This window comes from Pelophylax lessonae (genome assembly GCF_965119305.1).
Source record: "Pelophylax lessonae genome assembly, chromosome: 3".
NCBI lineage: Eukaryota > Metazoa > Chordata > Amphibia > Anura > Ranidae > Pelophylax > Pelophylax lessonae.
The window spans coordinates 17,556,915-17,572,854 of record NC_138770.1 but is presented as its reverse complement, the minus strand read 5'-3'; the positions used below and the strand labels follow the sequence as shown (position 1 = coordinate 17,572,854).

The following is a 15,940-nucleotide window of genomic DNA, read 5'->3' as shown; positions in this document are numbered from 1 at the left end:
ATGAAGATCAGTCATGGAGTATATCTGAGGTGTATATCAGGGTGTGCTTCTTCCCTACATGTCCAGCAACATTCATATAGAAGACATTTCCCGCACTCAAGGTACTAATACACCTTGAGGGTTGTGTGGGATCCCTGATGGATGACTGGACTTCAGTGAGGAACAATTCCCTCACTCAGAACAGGAAAGCGGCTTCTTCCTCATGTGCAATCTCTGATGTCTGCAAAGATCGGACTTCTGTAAAAAACATTTTCTGCACTCAGGACAGGAATACGGGTTCTCTCCCGTGTGAGATCTTTGATGTCTGTAAAGATAAGACTTCTCTGAAAAACATTTCCCACACTCAGGACAGGAATACAGGTTCTCCCCTGTGTGAGATCTCTGATGTTTGTAAAGATCAGACATCTGAGAAAAACATTTCCGGCACTCAGGACAGGAATACGGCTTCTCCCCCGTGTGAGTTCTCTGATGTCTGTAAAGATCAGACCTCTGTAAAAAACATTTCCCACACTCAGGACAGGAATACAGCTTCTCACCTGTGTGTAATCTCTGATGTATGTAAAGATTGGACTTGTCTGAAAAACATTTCCCGCACTCAGGACAGAAATACGGCTTCTCCCCTGTGTGTAATTTCTGATGTCTGTAAAGATTGGACTTGTCTGAAAAAGATTTCCTGCACTCAGGACAGGAAAATGGCTTCTCCCCTGTGTGAGATCTCTGATGTATAGAAAGACCAGACTTATGTGAAAAACATTTCCCACACTCAGGGCAGGAATATGGCACCTCGGGTGTGTGCAATCTCTGATGTCTGCTATAAAAGGATTTGTCTGAAAAGCATTTCCCGCACAGAGAACAGGAGTATGGCTTTTCCCCCGTGTGAAGCCTTTTATGTGTGACAAGGTGTGATTTTCGTACAAAACATTTCCCACACTCAGAACAGGAATATGGTTTCTCTCCTGTGTGAAGCATCTGATGTATTTGAAGACTGGACTTTCGTGAAAAACATTTTCCGCACTCAGGACAGGAATACTGCTTCTCCCCTGTGTGAGATCTCTGATGTCTGTAAAAATTTGACTTCTGTGAAAAACATTTCCCACACTCAGTACAGAAAAACCTCTTATCTGTTGGAAGGATGGCACCGTCCCTCTCAGTCTGAGGTTCCTCAGGATAAGAGGAATACGATGGTCCGGCACCGTCCCTCACAGTCTGAGGTTCCTCAGGATAAGAGGAATACGATGGTCCATCTACACTGTGTGGTGCCGGATGGACATTTGAAGTAGCCGGGTTTTCTCCTGGACTATACTGTGTGATGTCCTCATCTTCTACTTTACAGTCTGGAGACAAAGTGAGACAATCCTCTGAGGTTTTCCTCATCTCCCGTCCATCTACTAAAATGGAAATAAAAAGATTATTACAAGACACAAATACAAGCAGATTGGTTCCCCTAAATTAGGCCCACATCAGGCAGCTTTGTCTTTGTCTCTCTTACAATTCCCCCCTCAAGGTAACTAGTAAATGGGTCCTCTGATTTCCTACCAGTTCATTTCTTTATTCATGGACCTTAGTCAGAGAGTGAGGAAACAACGAAAACTGTCTTTTATAGGAGTGACAGTGATGAGGGGATTATAGGACGAGTGTCCCCTCCCCCTCTGTCACTCATTGCCATCTTCCCAATACAAGAAGTCCTGCACTTCCTTATTTAGTCCATGATTTAGTCATGAATACATGTGAGGCTGAGCCCCACCAGAGGTCAGAGAATGAGGATGGGGGGAGAACAACCAAGATGAAGACTGGACTGATCCTGAAGACCACTGACAGATTATATAGTAATTGAGGAGAGCGCTGCTCAGAGACCAACAGCCCCTGGCACAGGGGGCACCTGGTAGACAGTGAGCAGCAAGAACGAATGGAAGAAAGGTCCCTAACAGCAGCACTGATGACCAGCTCTATGCTGCCCCTCCTCCTCCAGAACCTCTCCCTGACACTAGGCACACTGTCCCTATCCAGTGGATTCCTATCCCTCATCTAACCACATGCAAAAAGGGCACAAATTGCAGTGAACTATTGTTTTTTATAAGCACAGCCTTTTACTAAAGATGTCTGAGGGGGGTAATCTGGGTGACAGCATCCAATCGGACAGCAGCCTACCCAATGACACGTTCAGAGGCCTAAAAGGAATGTGCATTTCTCCTGTTCTCTACTCTCCTTGCAGGGTGATTATCATATACTGGAGCTTGTGTAGGAGCCTTAGGTGCTTGGGGGTTATCATAGGTAGGAATAACACCCTTGTCTGGGCTATCATTCATGTTCTTAAGTTCCTTGGAACTCCTTGCACTCTTCCATTCCTGTATACAGTGATCTTCCAAAGAATCAGAGGCATTTTCATCTCTGGATCTGGGGAAGTCATCAGGGATCACTTCAAGGGATGGAAAATACCACTCGACTGGAATCTCTTGGACAGGGGGAAAACCCACAAGTCTGCAGAGGGCCTGATGGGAATAGTCTCTGCCCAACACACAGGGCTTCAATATATTCTGATGATGGTGCTACCTGTTGACTTCAAGGCCCTCAGACACCACATCATATACTGGGAGCGGTAGGAATAGCTGTTTCTCTATCCAGTATGAGGTGGTTTCCTACCAGGGCTCCAGCTTGCTACCCCTCTCAATTTTTGGGTTTTTCACTAGCACCTGGTCCTCCGTCCACAGCAGCAAAAGCTTGAGAGTGATTTCCTTTGCCACATCTCAGTGGTGCTCAAGAACCAGCTTTAAACTGTCCTCAGCCTTTTACACTGGTCTTGTACCCATTTTTTGGGAGTGTGTAAGTGATATGTTCAGAAGTAGGTCCAGTGGGAGCCACCCCCTATGCCCAAACATGAGGAAGAAGTTGGTGTGCCCCATGTTTTGGTGTACTGTATTATTGTAGGCTCAAATGACATCCCTGTGTGTTGGTGCCAGTGGTATCAATGCCCTTGTTCAACAGTCCGAAGCATGCCCAACAGTGTGTTATTAAAATGTTCACAGACCCCATTGCCCTGTGGGTGGTAGGGGGTAGTGTGGAACTTACGTATTCAGCTTAGACAACACAGCTCTGAGAACATTTGGGATTCAAAATTAGGGTCTTGGTCCGACAGGATGCACTTGGATCACCCTTAGGGCTTAACCAGATGGTTCCAGAATAGTCTAGTGGTGGTTACAGCAGCTTGGTCTTTGGTGGGTATCACTATTGCAAACTCTGAGAAGTGATCTAAGAATACTAAGGCATAGTGGAACCCAGATGGGGTGGCTGATACCGTTAGGAAGTCCAATGTCACTAGTTCAAAGGGTTCAGAGGTGGTGATGGACTGAGGGTCCGTCTGTTCTGGGGTGACTTTGTGCAAGTTGCAGGCCGTACATTTGTGATAAGCTTGCTTCACCCACTCTGACAGCCTCAGGCAATAAAAGTTCCTCTTAACTTGTGCTGAGTACAGTCCACCCCAGTGTGCCTGCTTCTGGCGTGGATGATCTAGCAGACCTGTAAGATGTTGTTCTGTGGGGATGTGAGCTTGATGGTATAGAATGTTATCCCTTATTTCCAATAGGTCCCACTGGTTATTGTCGCCATTAATCTCAATTTCGGCCCCAGGGATACTCTGCAAACTTTTATGTGATGGCCCACACAAGGGCTTACAGTTCCAGTTTAAATTAGCTGTAGTTGTGAGGGGTCTGTTCAATAGGCCTCAGGCTCTGGATTGCATAAGCAATTTTTGAACCTGTTTTGCTCTTGCCTAGGCCTTACAAGCTGCCATTAGTGTAGACCCTGAAGGGCTTTGAGTAGTCAGCATAATCCAGGAGAGGTGCAGACATGAGATGGTGTTTCAGGGAATCCACTGCTTGCTGTTTGGGTTCACACCATTAAGCCTGGATGGAGGGTAAATATCTCCTCTTTTGGTGAAGAGGCCGTCCACTCAGCAGTTGGGTAAGGGGTGCTGCAATATGGGCAAACTTGGGGGTAAATAGTCTGTATACCCTACTAGCACGAGTGTCTGGAAAGGTGCATACATGTGCACAGGCACATGAATGGAAGAAATACTGTCTGTGGTCGAATTGCAGATATGCACAAGTGCATGCGTGTGCGCTAATGCACATTGGTGTCAGGCGTGCTATTTAAACTGCAGTATCTTCCAGCTTCAGTGCCGTTTGGTCTACTATATTCCTGTGCATCTGTAAACTGTTCATGTATTAATCTTCTTTTGCTGACCCGATCTGCTCCTGACTCTGCCTGAACTCTGCCTGCACAAACCCCTGGCTCGTCTCTGGGCTATGCTTCTGTCTACTCCTTCTGCTCATCTGCCTTGCCTTTAACAATCCCATCTGGAATACCGACTACTCTTCCACCTGCCGTCTGCACACGATCTGCCTGCTAGTTGCTGACCTGGACTGACTTCTGACTACTAATATGCTGTACCTGATCTGACTGCTAGTTGCTGACCTGGACTGTCTGAGCCTGCCTCTGGTTCTTCTAACCTACACGCAGAAAGTTTCCATCCGGAACCCTTAAAAAGATCCATCCCCTATTCTCAATATTTAAAGCGGAGTTCCGGGCACAGAAGTCATTTTTTACTAAACATACCCCCGGGACAGTCAGGGCTAGTACATTCCACAATGGCTAGCCTCTGATCTGTCCCGGTTCGCACTTACCTTTTAGAAGAAATACTTACTTATAAAATTTCTTCCACAGCGTTTCCATCTCTCTTGTGGGCAGCTGAAGCCGGCGCGGTCCTCTTCTGTGTCTTCTTCCGCGTCCCAGAATGCGCCTGCACCGGCCCCTCTCGTCACTTCCGGTGCGGCGCCGCATTCTTCCACAGCTTCTGGGCATGCCCAGAAGCTGTTTAGCAGGGGAATGCAGCGTCGCCCGGAAATGACGAGCGGGGCCGGTGCCGTCGCATTGATTCCTGGGAGCTATGACGTTCAGCTCCCAGGAATCATAGCGAGACAGGAAGTGACAGGGTGAGCCGCGGCTCAGAGGGAGGAAGTACTCTGAGGTGAGTATCTTCGATCTTCAATTGCAAGGTAAGTAAACAAAAAAAAAAAAAAAATAACTATCCAATTCCTTTTCAGGTGAGGCATACCTAGCGGAGGGGCACAAAAAAAAATATAGTTTTTGTGCCTGGAACTCCGCTTTAAGAATCAAGCGTAACTGCTCATCAGAAGCTGATTTCAAAATTAAGGCATGTGAACTGACAAACAGATTATTGGAAAGAGGATATTCCAAGACATGTCTGAGGAAGAATTTCAACAGGGTAAGAGTTCTTACAAGACAAGATCTGCTGTTTAAGAATAAAAAGACCAAAACGCAGCCTGTTGAAAATCCTCCAAGAGTTATTTTAAATTACTCCACGGAACATGAGGATATCTGCAAAATACTCAGGAAACATTGGGGGATATTAAAAGAGGATTCTATCCTCAAACAAATTGTCACCCCATCCCCCGCCATCATATATAGAAGGGCACTCTCCCTTAAAGATGATCTTGTACAAAGTGAGTACAGGGGTTCTAACAGAGGTGATCCATGTCGTGATCTGGGCACCTTTCCCTGTGGGAATTGTGAGCAGTGCAAGGTTATAATCAAATGTAAAACCACCACTCTGCCTAATGGGGAAGTATTTTCTCCTAAACATTTTGCAAATTGTAAAACTAGGGGGATTGTCTACTTGATGCGCCGCAAATGCAGTGCATTTTATGTAGGCAAAACCAAACAAGAGTTCGGGAAACGTATCAACAAACATATGCAAAGTATTAATATTGGTGATCTCTACTTACCACTGGGTAGACATATGGCCGTTGCTCACAAATATAAGGTCCCCAGGGTTACCTTCTATGCTTTGGAACGCGTACACGTTCCGGCCAGGGGGGTGACTGGAACAAGCAGCTACTCCAGCGCGAAATGCGCTGGATTGCGAGGCTTGGGGCCACTGCCCCCCTGGCCTGAATGAAACGGAAAGCTTTAGACCCTTCTTGGAGGGTTTTTCTTCCGGCAAAACGGATTGACCTGTATATCTTGGGGGCTCTATTTGAGACTCTTCCCCCTTTTCCCCTTCACCTTTTTTAATTGATCTATTTTAATTGATCTATAGATAGTTTTCAAAATTCGGATATGGGACGACCCCCTTTCTTGTCTTGATAGTTTCATTCCCCTTATCTGTAAAATTTGGCTACTGTCTAAATATACTGTATGTTTTCATATATCTCATTTTGGGTTTTTATGAATATTGATCAAGTAATTGTGTTTATACGGTACATTGTAAATGCGCTGTGCGATCAGGGGTTCCCCCTTGGTGTCTGTCTGGGCTATGTTATATCTGTGAGGCCGCCTCTTGGCCTCCTGCCCCAAACCCTGGGTCCCTCCCCCTATCGATCCGGCTTTCGTACCTGCGGCCGGCCGGGGGTCCGGGCCCTGCTGTGAGATGATCAACACCTTTCCTCTATGTGATCCTTCTCATTCAGAAGCCCGGCACTGGTAGGCCCCTAGGGGTTAACCATTTCCATCTGGGGCCTTCACGTGATGGGATTCCCCCCCCCCCCCCTAGGTTTTTTAGGGGTGGGTTGCCCTGACCCCTGCAAGAGGGGATATGCACCATCAGTGTCTGGGCATCTATTTCCCTTTAAGGCATAATTGGTGAAGTTCCCTGCTACTATATTTAGACTAGAGTTGAGATGTATAATAATAATATTGTAACAATATAAATAAAAGTATCCTTCCCCTATAATATATACGGTTGATGGAAGCACTTTAGATTTATACATTAAAGCGGTAGTATCCCGCTTTTTGACACTTTTACCTACAGGTAAGCCTATAATAAGTCCTATAATAAGGCTTACCTGTAGGTATAATTAATATCTCCTAAACGGGCACGGTTTAGGAGATATTTGCAGTGCATGTAGCTGCTCACGCGAGCGGCGCATGCGCTCTGAAGGTCCGGGGGGACCTTCAGTTTTCCTAGCCGGCAGCTTGCTGGAAAATCACTCCCGCGCGCATGACGTCATCGCGGCTCCGGCCAATCACAGCGCCGGAGCCGCCAAACCCGGAAGAGACGCCGAGGGATCATGGCGGCGCCCGCAGCGATGTCCGGGGGTCCGCGTCGGGGCTTCATTCTAAGGTAAGTAATGCATAATGAGCTAGTATGCGATGCATACTAGCTCATTATGGCTTTGTCTTGCAGGTTTTTTTTTTTTTTTTTTTTTTCATTTTCGGGTTTACATTCGCTTTAATATAAAAGAATGGTTCGCTGTGGTTTCAGTCAAGCGATAATAAATCCTGCTCTATTGAACTGTTTATAGCAATGGTACCATTTCCATCTATGCACGGCATAGCAGCTGTTGGTTGCTTTGGCAACATAACAACAGCAGGGAGAAGTGCCAGACACTTCCGCAATAAACGTCTGGGCGGAAGTGACGTTGATGCTGATCCGGCGGGGAGCGTCATGTCGCTGACGTAGGCGTTATGCCTTTCTTAACCGGTTGACGACTGGGTACATATACTGCGGCGGTCAGCCCCGGCCAGGCAAAGTGACGTATGGGTACGTCACTCGCCTGTCACTTGCTTGTGAGCCAATAGCGGGCGAGCGCGCCCGCGGAAGCGCCGCCCGCCCCGGCTCGTTCCCTGGGAAGTCCGTGCGTGTGACCGGCGGACCCAATGCCCACCGGTCACTCGCGATCGTCTGCCGTGAAGGGAGAAAGGCAGGCGGCTGATGTAAACAAGCCTATCAAAAACGAAGGGATTTCCAGTCACTACTTACCAACCAGCCAGCAACCAGCCAAATTATCCTGTCTAACAGTATGCGTTAAAAACAGGGGTTTAGTTGCACACATTTGCAAATACATGCGTAAGCTGCATTTGGCTGGCTGCTGGCTGGTTGGTAAGTAGTGACTGGAAATCCCTTAGTTTTTGATCTGCGTTTGCCCTTCCAGTGCTCCTTACTATCTAGACCAGTTATAGATGGAGGAGGTGATGTAAACAAGCCGCCTGTCATTCTCCCCTGTGTAGGAATGGTGATCATACTGTTCCTACAGCAGTAGCCATGTCCAATCACAGTTAGAAGCACGCCCCTAGGGACACACTTAACCCCTCCTTCCCCAATAAAGTTAACCTCTTCCCTGCCAGTGTCATTTTGCAGTAACAGTGCATATATATAGCACTGATTACTGTAGTAATGTCACTGGTAGCCCCAAAAGTGTCAAAAATGTCAGTCAAGGGTCCGATCTGTCCGCCGCAATGTCGCAGTACCGCAAAAAAAAAAAAAAAATCGCAGATCGCCGCCATTACGCGTAAAAAAAAAAAAACATCAAAAATGACAAATCTTTTGCGCAAACCAATCAAAATACGCTTTTTGCAATATTTTTTACCAAACATATGTAGCATAAAACAAATTGGCCAAAAATGTTAAAAAATTTTTGATTTTTTCATTTTTTTGGGGAATTTCATATAAAAAAATGTGAAAAATATTGTTATTTTTGCAAAATTGACGCTCTATTTTTATTTATAGCGCAAAAAGTAAAAATCGCACAGGTGATCAAATACCACCAAAAGAAAGCTCTGCTTGTGGGGAAAAAAAGGACGTCATATTCGTTTAGGTACATCGTCGCACGACCGCGCAATTGTCCGTTAAAGTCACACGGTGCCGAATCGCAAAAAAACCCCTGGTCGGAATGGGGGTAAAATCTTCCGGGGCTTAAGTGGTTAAGGGACACCGAGAGCCAGAAAGGAGAGGCATCTCTTTCCACCAGACGGACTAGCTACACTCCCGGTTGGGAGTGCGCGGGGACACCTGAAAGGCGGACTACCTTCTTGTTTGTAAGTACTGATGGCTGCTCATTTTTTCATGACCGTGCTGCCATCTAGGGGAATTTTCTAAAAGAGAGTACTGTCTCAAAGACTGAACAGGGTGTCCTATACATCCTTATTTCTCCCCACAGAGGCATCAAATCTTCAAGACTGGGGAAGGCACTTAGAGACTCTTCCCTTTTCACAGGCGGTCTGTCTTTGCCTAGAAAGTGAACCTTTATCTATGTCTAACACAGCTCCCTGATCTTCATGCACACGATCTGTTAAGGTAAGAAGTTTCACTTATGGATGGAATAGTTAGGGGACCAGAGACAGATTTGGGCTTAGATATAGGCCTCTCTATCTCCTAATTTCTCTCCCCACAGTTTCCCCCTCCTTTTCCTTTAAAATATATGGAGGATGAATAAATATTCCTTTGATGGGATCAAGTGGAGGGGAACGCCATACTTTCCTTTAAGCGGCTTTTTCTAACACCATATACATTTTTTCTTAAGTGGCTCCTCTTGACAGTGCACATCAGGTGAGCCTTTAAAATCTATGAAGCCTTGCTCTGCCCCCCCCCCCTCCCCCCTGATAATTCTGGTTCTGCTTCATGTTCCACTTCTCCTCCACACTTGGGAGGAGGGTTTGAAGGGGATTAACACGGTGGGAGTCTAATAGAATGATATGTTTATTGTCCTAGGAATAGGAAGTAGGAAATATTTATACTTGGCTCTAGCTTCAGTCTGAGAATACAGGATGCACATTCTAGGAGGAACATAGCGGGGCGCTAGGACGCCAGGTATGTTGCGGGGCCTGTGGGGTTGGGGTGTGGTGATAGTCTGGACTGCCTCCGTGGGGGAAACGATCGCTGGCGCATAATATAATGATATCTGTTTGAATTTTTCTAAGTTGTATAAAAATTATTGTATGTTGTACTTTTTCAGGAGTGGAATCAAAATCCCTGACGAAGATCTGTATACTATTTACTGTACATTTATCGAAACGCGTTGGATTGCAAACCACTCCTATAAGTAGCACTCCATGTTTTTTTATATCTATGCAATGTTTTTGATGAGCCAGTATGTTTCTGGCCATATGTATTGTGTTTTCAATGCTTCAACATTAAGGATTCAACATTGGTTGAGAGCCTTCTGTAATTAACTTTTCAATAAAGCATTTTATTATATTATATTGTAGTACTATACTTGCCATATGGTTAAGGAATGTGTTACCTTTAAAGTCCCATTCACCTTTAGGGGGGTTCGTTTTCAATCTTACAGTTTAGGGATTGTGGTAACCCAATACCCTAGGTTGTCTACATAATCTTTTATGCCTCTGGTTCTTCTTCCTGCATCTGAACCAGCTGATTTATGCCTGACGCCAGCTTCAGTCCGTTTGCCAATGTGCACCAACCAGCCATTCCTGTGTATCCTGCCGCACATCAGCATCTGTCAGCAGAAGACTTACTACCAGGCACTTGTGCCACTCTGTGCTCTGCATTCGCTGTTCCTTTACCAGGGCTCCTGAGCCTGAACTGTAAAAGAGGCCTTCCCCTGCTCTTCAGTCTCCATCACCAGATACATTACACCCAGCAAGAAGTGCAGCTCTGTAAGTCCATGCGCCTGCCACTCCTGGACAACTTGGACTTTGGTAGGGTCTGGGGAGACTCCCTCGTCCTCCATAACATGTCTCAGATAATGTATATTTTGCAGCATCAAGTGGCAGGGTTTCAGCTTCAATCCATATTGAGAGAGGTGTGTGAACACCCTGTCCAGATAGTGAATATGGTCTTCAAAGGTTTTGGAAATGATGATAATGTCATCCAGGTAGATGAGCACTGTCTAAAAGCTATAGTCTCCCAGGCGTTGTTCCATCAGTCTTTGAAAGGGGCTGGGGGTGTTACTCAGCCCAAATAGCATGTGATTAAATTCGAACAGCCTCAGTACTGTTCTGTTGCTGGGACCTGCCTATACCCACTAGCCAAATCCAAGGTGGGGAAATAATGGATCTGGTCCAATGTCATGAGTGATTCTTCCACTCAAGGTGGGGGGAGGGGATTTTAGGAATCCCAGCGGGTACAGGTATTAAGCTTGCAATAGTCCATGCTGAACTGTAAACCATCCTTTCTGAGCACCGAAACAATGGGGTTGGCTCACAGACTACAGTTCTCCTTGCTTATTCCACAAAACATATTGCAAATCAAGTCCTTGATGTCTTGATGGGGAATATGTGCTGATACCTTTACTGAATGGGAGGAGTACTTCCCGTGTGGATGGGGTAGTCTGTAGCCTTGGTGCATCCATAATCCTCAGAACCAGTTGTGAAAACTGGTAAGTTTTTTTCTAGCATTCATTGAGGAGGCATTGATGGGGTAATAAGTAGTCCTGAAAGGGAATGTCTAGTTGATCCAACAGCTGCTGATACTGGTCAATGTCCAAGGGGGTCATGACAGCATAGAACAGGCCACAGATAGCTTCCATCACTGGTTGGGACCCTACAGTGCAATATTTAGGCACAACATAGGAATCTGTAAGGGTCCTGTGGCTCTGCAGCAGGACAGAGGCTGTTCCTAGGTTGATGAGCTGAACCAGCACCCAGCCGCAGTGAACCTTGGATAGGTTGTGAGCTATTAACCACACCCTTGACATCTTAAGGTATGCAGGGTTCTACCATAACCATGGCACCCTGTAGCTTTTTGTGGATCCCCGATGAGCATGGACCAATGGGTAAGAAAATCAGGAGCTGTGTCCATCAATGAATGAAAGAGAAATTAATTTTACATCCATCATTTTGGGGCCCAAGACCAGCAAGACCCATCCTTGTTGTCCCTAAAGGCAGCTAACAACTTACTCATCAGGGTGAAAGAGGTCACGTGGGTGAGGATCAAAATATTTGAATATATACAGTAAGTGGTGGAATGAGTTGGAGTAGTGGTCACCCACTGCCAGTTGTGTCCCATGTAACCATGGTCCTGAACATGAATGTCCTAAGGTCTCTGGACTTGCCTCCCCTGCTGGCAGAGGAGGAACGGGTGAGCACAACTGGAGTTGTGGCTTGTGGGCAGTGTGATTCAATGTAATACAGGCCTAAGAAGCCCACCAAAGGCAGGCAAGGCGGTAGCTGGAAAGGATGGGTGAAGCAGAAGCTGCTTCTGGCCCACCTTCAAGAAGTCATTTGGTACCTGGATGACCTTCTGCGAGCAGATTCTCTGGCTGCTCTGATGGACAACTTGGAAATCCCTATGCAAACTCTGTAGTAGTTTGATTGGATTCTGAATCTCCAGAAATCTGCTCTGGTTCCGTCCACCAAGTTGGACTATCTGGGTCTGACTCTGGACTCGGCCTCAGCCAGGGTGTTTCTTCCTTTGGACAAGCACCAGAAGCTGCAGGATGCAATTCAGATGATGTTGTCCAGCAGTCGGTCATCTCTCAGGACTTGTATACAGGTGCTGGGCCTGATGGTGTCTACCTTCGAGGCGGTTCCATTTGCATAGTTCCACAGGAGGTCTCTGCAAAGAGAGATTCTTGCCAAATGGGACAAGCATCCACAGTCTCTAGATAACCTGATCCTGTTGAGCCAGGGTACAAGAGGGTCCCTGATCTGACGTCTTTATTCTCAGGCCCTTAGACAGGAAAAATCTTTTCTTCCCCTTTACTGGACAGTGTTCACCACAGATGCCAGCCTGTCCGGGGGAGGCGCACTCGGCACGGAATGTGCTCAGGGGGTCTGGACTCTGGAAGAGTCCAGACTACCAATCAATATACTGGAACTCCGGGGGATGAGACTTTGTCTGGATCATTAGACAATTCGTCTTCAGGGAGTATCCGGTAAGGATTCAATCGGACAATGCCAAGGCTGTGGCTTACGTCAACCACCAAGGGGGCACAATAAGTGTCCTAGTGGCTCGGGAAGTAGCCGGCATTCTAAGGTGGGCAGAACGCTTTGTTCCAGCCCTCTCGGAGTGGAAAATTGGCAGGCGGACTACCTCAGTCGACAGGTGTGGGACCAGGAAGAATGGTCACTTCATCTGGAAGTATTTCATCAGCTGTGTCTCCGTTGGGGTATTCCCGAGGTGGACCTGTTGGTTTCTTGCCTCAACAGGAAGGTACAGAGGTTTGTGGCACGGTCCAAGGATCCTCTAGCCCACACCACGGATGCACTAGTGGCTCCTTGGGGTCAGTATCGTCTGATTTACACCTTCCCCTCTCAAACTTGTCCCAAGACTCCTGCGCAAGGATTACGGTTATTCTAGTGGCTCAGGAAAGATCTGTTGTCTCAAGGGCCAATCTTCCATCCTGCTTTAAAGTCGCTGACTTTAACGGCTTGGCTGTTGAAAGCCAGGTGCTGAAGGATAGAGGTTTGCTGAATCTGTGAATTCCTATGCTATTAAAAGCTAGAAAATCAACTTCTAGGAAGATTTACCATCCTACTTGGAAGGGGTACATCGCGTGGTGTGAGTCTTTTGGGGTTCACCCTCATTCCTTTTCAGTGGCTCAGATCTTGGCCTTCCTCCAACGAGGGGTTGAGCAGCTTCTGGCCTTGAGTACCATCAAGGGCCAGGTTTCAGCCTTGGTGGTCTTCTTTCAACGTCCTTCGGCCACGCATTATCTGGTTTGAACTTTTATTCCGGGAGTTCGCCACTTGGCTCCCCCAGTGCGGTCTCCATTGCCTCCGTAGGACCTCAAGCTGATGCTGTTGGCTCTCCAGAAACTACCTTCAAAAAGATTCGGGAGATTCCTCTGCTTATGTTGTCCCAGAAGGTGGCTTTTTTGGTGGCCATTACTTCTGCGTGCAGGGTGTCGGAGCTGGCAGCGTTGTCTTATAGTGTTTGGTGGTTCACAGAGATAAAGAGGTGCTTTGCCCTTGTCAGTCGTTCCTTCCTACGGTCGTTTCTGGTTTTCATCTGAATGAAGACATTGTTTTGCCTTCACTATGTCCTAAGCCTAAACATCCTAATGCCTTGCATTCCCTGGATATAGTTCGGGTAATTAGGGTGTACCTGGCAGCTACGGAATATAGGAAATACAGGAATACAGGACGGGGAACACAGCTCATGAAAGTGACCAGGGGATTACAGGCTGATATCACCCAGTCCCCACCCTACTCTGGACCAATCAGTGAGCAGTATGGGTGGAGGAATGTATTTAGTGTTAATGACCCACCTGTGCTGATCTCTGTAGGAGTGTCCTCCTCTATAAATGTTCCCGTTATTCCATCCTCCGCCATAGACTGCTGATCATCCCTCTCATACCTCTCTTCTTCTTCTGCTTTAACCTCAAATTCTATATCGATTGGATCTCCACTCTAAACCAAGAAAATGAAAGAGAATATTATCTGTAAACTATAAGCTTTATTATTGTGACATCACATAAAAATCCACACATTGTCTCCATGAGTCTGTGTTTTATAATCTCTGTCTCACCAACCTTGTAACATTGAGGGATGGTGTGACCTTCCTGTGTGGAATCCCGGGAATACAGAGGATGGGGACATCTCTCTGGTGGGTTCCTGGTATTAGGTGGCTCCATCATATCCTTGTGTCCTTCTGAAAACTCCTCCATCACTCCATACTCCTCATCCTCCTCTTTATACTCTTCTTTAACATCAATATTATCATCATTGAGGTTTTCACTCTGAATATATAATAAAACATTCATTGTAACAAACATGCTGTGTATAAATCAGAACTACCAATAATTGTCCCTCCTCTACCTGATGATGGTGAGGGATGGTGTGACCTTCCTGTGTGGAATCCCGGGAATACAGAGGACGGGGACATCTCTCTGGTGGGTTCCCATTACTGGATCCATCTGTAGGAAACACACACACTGACTGAATACATTGTTTCTATGTGTTTATCAGATGATGGGGGATCTAGGTGGATCCTCCGTACTGCTCTCTCCTTTACAATAAAGTCTCCTCTTACCCGGTGATGTGAGGGGCGGCTGATTCTCCATCATGACGTCCTCATAGAGATCCTTGTGTCCTTCTAAATACTCCCACTCCTCCATGGAGAAATAGACAGTGACATCCTGACACCTTATAGGAACCTGACACACACAATGATACAGTCACCATCCAGACCCATCCCTTGTCTGTTACTGGATAATGTCCCAGAATTCCCAGCACCGCTCACCTCTCCTCCATGATCTCTCTGGGGACTTCTAGAATATTCTTTGTATTTCTCTATTCTATCAGGGAAGGAGGTGGAGGCAATGTGATGGTCATATGATCTCCAGACTTCACAGGAGGAAAACTCTAGATCTGAACACAAATAGTAAAATCAATCGATATTCCCAGAATTCTCCACACTTCTCCATTTTATTAAAGCCCCACCTCAGACTGAGGTATAATTTACCCACACTACGCAGGTTAAAAGTTTGCTGCACGCATTCTGACATCATTACATACAACGCAGGACCAACAGTCCCACTTTAAAGTAAGGATGCCAAGGGTCCGCCCACATCCTAAAAGGATCAGGAAAAAAAAAGCCAGTTGGAGGGACATTGGGAGGAGGAGCTGGGAGATCATTGTGATGTCATAGGATTCTCAGATGGATGGATGGACATTTGGATGGGGAGATTTGAGGGGCTCTCTATAAATCTGTCAGGAATCTGTGAAAGTAATCTCTCATGTGATCAGGTGACATGTGGAGGAACGGAGTGTAAATAGCAGACAATTTTCTCCAGAGCTCCTAATGGTGGGGATGGATTTTGCTGTGTGCTGTTGCCACAATTCCACCCCCCAGGGTCACTGCAGGTGTGGAGAAAAGCTGTGTAAGAGGATATGGAGGAGAGATGAGGAGGAGATCCAGGAATCAGGATAAAGGTCAGGAAAAGCAACAGACGAGCGCATCCAAGAGATGAAGCCGGGGTCACTACACAGAAAATCAATCCAAGGAAACAACAGGCAGGACGAGGAATAGCAAGAAGGAGCTCAGAGACAAATGAGAATATTGCTCAGCCAATGGGAGATTATCTCAGCATGACTTACATAATGAAGGAGATGAGGGGGAGGGGAGGAAGTCACTTAAGGTGACCATAGATAGATGGAAATTCAGCTGGTTCAGCAGGGATCGGTCACATTTCCATCCATGTGTGGTCACTGCCGGATAAAAGTCACTCCATCAGCAGCT

The 15,940-nt window shown here is 46.5% G+C and overlaps 2 protein-coding genes across 2 annotated transcripts in view; both read right to left on the bottom strand.

Annotated features, from left to right (window-relative positions):
• LOC309550236 (uncharacterized protein) overlaps nt 1–15,940 on the bottom strand; it is a gene marked incomplete at both ends in the record, with an annotated part of 809,557 nt that overhangs the window by 165,782 nt on the left and 627,835 nt on the right.
• Nucleotides 172–14,241, bottom strand: LOC309548776 (uncharacterized protein; the record flags this gene model as incomplete). Its single annotated transcript, XM_082248722.1, has 4 exons — nt 172–220; nt 320–1,388; nt 13,968–14,107; nt 14,228–14,241. 4 exons carry the CDS (start codon nt 14,239–14,241, stop codon nt 172–174), a joined length of 1,272 nt encoding a protein of 423 aa, XP_082104848.1.